The following is a 3,785-nucleotide window of genomic DNA, read 5'->3' as shown; positions in this document are numbered from 1 at the left end:
ATGAGCACGATATTTTCATCTGCAAAAACATTAGTGAGTGCCCAGAGATCTCCCAAGATGGGTTTTAAACGTCTCAAGCACATGAGCACTAGAGAGGGGCTAAGGAGCTGTGGCCTTAATGGTGTGGAGACTGAGAACAGCACAGGACAGCCCACAGAGGGCTTGAAGGGAGAATTTAGAGATGGTGGATCCTTTTGTCAGAGCAGAAAAGAGCATGAGAAAGAAAGAATTAATGCCAAGTGCAGCTGGGGAGGTCCTGAGTGGACATGAGGAAAAAAAGGAATTTCACTCCATGGAAAACACTGTGCTGGAACAGGTCACCCAGGAGGAGTCTGGATGAGCCCAAGGCTTTGTGTGTGCAGGAAGAGCCAGGGAGGACGCAGAGATGTCAGTGCAGGAAGCTGCCAGCCAGGTGGGGCAGCCGGGGGGATGACGACAGCCTGCAGGGAAAGGGGCAGGGCATGGACACCGTAGGACAGCCTGGGCTGGAGAGGAGAGAGGGAGGGGGAGAAGCTGAAAGGCCCTGACAGAGCCCCCTTCTGCAGGCCTTTGGCCATGGCTGCTGTCTGTGCCCCTGATGTCAGGAGGAGACAAGTGGCCCTTGCAGCCCTGGGGCCTCATGGCCTCCTTGTCCCTGCTCAGCAGCCTGGCAGGTGCTACCCCATGGTCCTGCCCTTGGCATTGCACATCCCACATCCCAGTGCCCCAGCAAGAGCCCTGAGGAATGAGGCAGGGAAAGGATCTGCCTTCCCAGGGGCTGGGGGTCAGAGCTTGGCCTGTTGGATCAAGGAAACAAGTCAATGTTTATTCAGCATCAGAGCCACCTTTCCCTTGCTTGTCCATCCTTGTCATCACTGTCTGCAGTTTTCTGCTCTAACTGGAACCTGGGGACACATTCTCAGTTGTGTCCCTCAGTGAGACTCATTAGCATTACAAGAAACTTGAGTGTTTCAATCTCACTTTGACTTCTTGAGAAGTTGTTTGAACTTCCTCTCAGGGACTGAGTCTCATGTAAACAACGTAAAACCCTCCGAGGGTCATGAAATGCCTGGGGCTGTTGCTGTGCTGCTGAGCTGGGCCGGGCTCCTGGCACACAGGGAGCTCCTGGCAAGCAAGAAGAGCTTCAAAGAGACAGCTCTGCTGGTGAGCAGCTCCTCTGCACAGCCCAGCAGGGCTGAGGGCACTGCCAGGGCAGCTCAGGGACACCAGCAGGGCACACACAGAGCTTCCAGGGGCTCAGCACTGGCAGGATGGCTGAGAGCTCCCTGCAGGAGGAATCTTGGCAGGGCTGCACACGGTGAGTCTGTGGGTGCAGGGCAGGGCAGGGGCAGCTCCTGGAGGCATCTCCTAAAGCTGGCCCAGCCCCAGCTGATGGGATGGGTGAGCAGAGGCTGTTTTGGGGCAGTTTGGCAGAGCTGTGAAGCCGGGGGTGCAGGCAGGGGTGCCCAGGGCTGTGGGGCAGAGCAGGGTCCTGCAGCCCAGGGCGCTGTGCTGGGCAGGGACTCTGCTGCCTGCCAGGGGCAGCTCTCAGCCGGCCCGGGGAGCTGCTGCCAGGGCTGGGGCACAAGGGCTGTGGGCAAGGAGCAACACCTGGCAGCTGAGGGAGGATCTTTTCCATGTCTCGCTGTTGCAAGGTCAGACTTGCTCACAGCTCCACACCACTACACCATATTGAATGGAGAATTTGTTGCAAAGCTCAGAAAAGACAGGGGCTACAGGAAAGGAATTAGTCCTGAGGTGTGTTTCCTGCTTAGGCATTGTAGCAGAAACATTGTTCTCTCCATTCAAGGGGCTGCACTGAAATTCCAACCCTTTTCCTCTCAGAGATGAATATTTCAGGCAGGATCAGAAATGAGCACAGGATCCTGGGCAGTGCTGAGCCTTCCCTTGGGGGTGGGCACTCTCCTGTCCCAGCCTTTAGGGCTTCCCTGCAGGAGGGCTCCTGTCCTGCTCTGTCCAGCACAGCTGCACCTCTGGGCTGGCACAAGGGACACTTCACAGAGCTGCCCTTTCAAGCAGCGCTGCCCTGCTCTCAGCACAGATCTTGGTGGGGTTTTTAAAGATGAATCTGTGTGTGAAGTCTCTTCAAGGCAGCCCAAGGGAAAGTGCAGGGCAGATGGGAAACAGACTGAGAGGCACTGCAGCTCTCCTGGCTCTGCAACAAGCAATGAAGAGCTCAGCCCTTCTGACTGTCCTGTCTCAACACTCTTCAGATTTGTCATCAGAAAAATTTGACCCTAAAAAAACACACCCCAGGTGTTATGATTGTAACCAAAAAACCCAGGCAAAATTATTTTAAGGATACACTGTGCCTCTCTCCTGCAGCCCAAATTGCCCCGAGACAACAGTCCAGGAATTGAACTTTTCCATCAAAACTGGATTCCATGTGACATCCCCTGTGATCATGAGAGCTGTCCCAAACCAGCTCCATGTCTGCACTGCAGCAGAGCAAAGCTGAGTCCTTGGCAGCACATGGGCAGAGCTCCTGCTCCTCACAGCACCCTCAGAGAGCACAAACCAGAGAAAAGAAATGCCTTGACTTGGAGGGGATTTCCCTGAAAACTGCACTGGCTTTGCTGAGAGGGGGCTGTCCTAATTGTTCCCTGTGCTTTCCTTTTCTGAACAGACCCTGTGCTAAGGAACAGCAAATGTCCAACAGCAGCTCCATGGCCCAGTTCCTCCTCCTGGCATTCGCAGACAGGCGGGAGCTGCAGCTCCTGCACTTCTGGCTCTTCCTGGGCATCTCTCTGGCTGCCCTCCTGGCCAACGGCCTCATCCTCAGCGCCGTAGCCTGCGACCACCACCTGCACACCCCCATGGGCTTCTTCCTGCTCAACCTCTCCCTCACAGACCTGGGCTGCATCTGCACCACTGTCCCCAAAGCCATGCACAATTCCCTCCATAACACCACAACCATCTCCTACATAGGATGTGCTGCACAGCTCTTTTTCTTTTTCTTCTTCATGTCAGCAGAGTTTTCCCTCCTCACCATCATGTGCTACGATCGCTACGTTGCCATCTGCAAACCCCTGCACTACGGGACCCTCCTGGGCAGCAGAGCTTGTGCCCACATGGCAGCAGCTGCCTGGGCCACTGGCTTTCTCAATGCTCTGCTGCACACAGCCAATACATTTTCCCTGCCCCTGTGCCAGGGCAATGCCCTGGGACAGTTCTTCTGTGAAATCCCACACATCCTCAAGCTCTCCTCCTCACACTCAGGCTACCTCAGGGAAATTGGGTTCATTGGGGTTAGTGTCTGTTTAGCATTTGGTTGTTTTGTTTTCCTTGTTTTCTCCTATGTGCAGATCTTCAGGGCTGTGCTGAGGATCCCCTCTGAGCAGGGACGGCACAAAGCCTTTTCCACCTGCCTCCCTCACCTGGCTGTGGTCTCCCTGTTTATCAGCACTGGCACATTTGCCTACCTGAAACCTCCGTCCATCTCCTCCCCATCCCTGGATCTGGCCCTGTCAGTTCTGTATGTGGTGGTTCCTCCAGCACTGAATCCCTTTATCTACAGCCTGAGGAACCAGGAGCTCAAGGATGCTCTGAGGAAAATGATGACTGGATGCTTTTCAGGAGCAATAAAGTGCCTGTTTTCTGGTGTGTAGCACTCAGAATGGGACTCCTTTATGGCCCAGCCTTCCTGCTCAGGTTTTTCGTGGAGGTCATTGGGTTCTTCTTGCAATAATTTTTTGTACAATTAAATATTATTTTGAATCTACCTTCTAATTTCATGTCTGCCCATTGAATTTGACCTAGAGATGTATAAATGATGAATTGTGCTC

At 54.1% G+C, this 3,785-nt stretch overlaps 1 protein-coding gene across 1 annotated transcript; it reads left to right on the top strand.

Moving 5' to 3' along the window:
* Window positions 1-2,648: 2,648 nt before the first annotated feature.
* Window positions 2,649-3,557, top strand: LOC113981471 (olfactory receptor 14J1-like; the record flags this gene model as incomplete). The annotated part of the gene is made up of 1 exon (XM_027708866.1): window positions 2,649-3,557. A coding segment is annotated over exon 1 (909 nt), but the record flags the coding sequence as incomplete, so codon positions are not given.
* Window positions 3,558-3,785: the final 228 nt, after the last annotated feature.

The sequence above is a fragment of the Neopelma chrysocephalum genome, unplaced genomic scaffold, assembly GCF_003984885.1.
Source record: "Neopelma chrysocephalum unplaced genomic scaffold, ASM398488v2 Primary Assembly neopelma1_96570, whole genome shotgun sequence".
Taxonomy (NCBI): domain Eukaryota; kingdom Metazoa; phylum Chordata; class Aves; order Passeriformes; family Pipridae; genus Neopelma; species Neopelma chrysocephalum.
The sequence above is the reverse complement of the archived record's forward strand: the minus strand, read 5'-3'. Positions and strand labels throughout refer to the sequence as shown.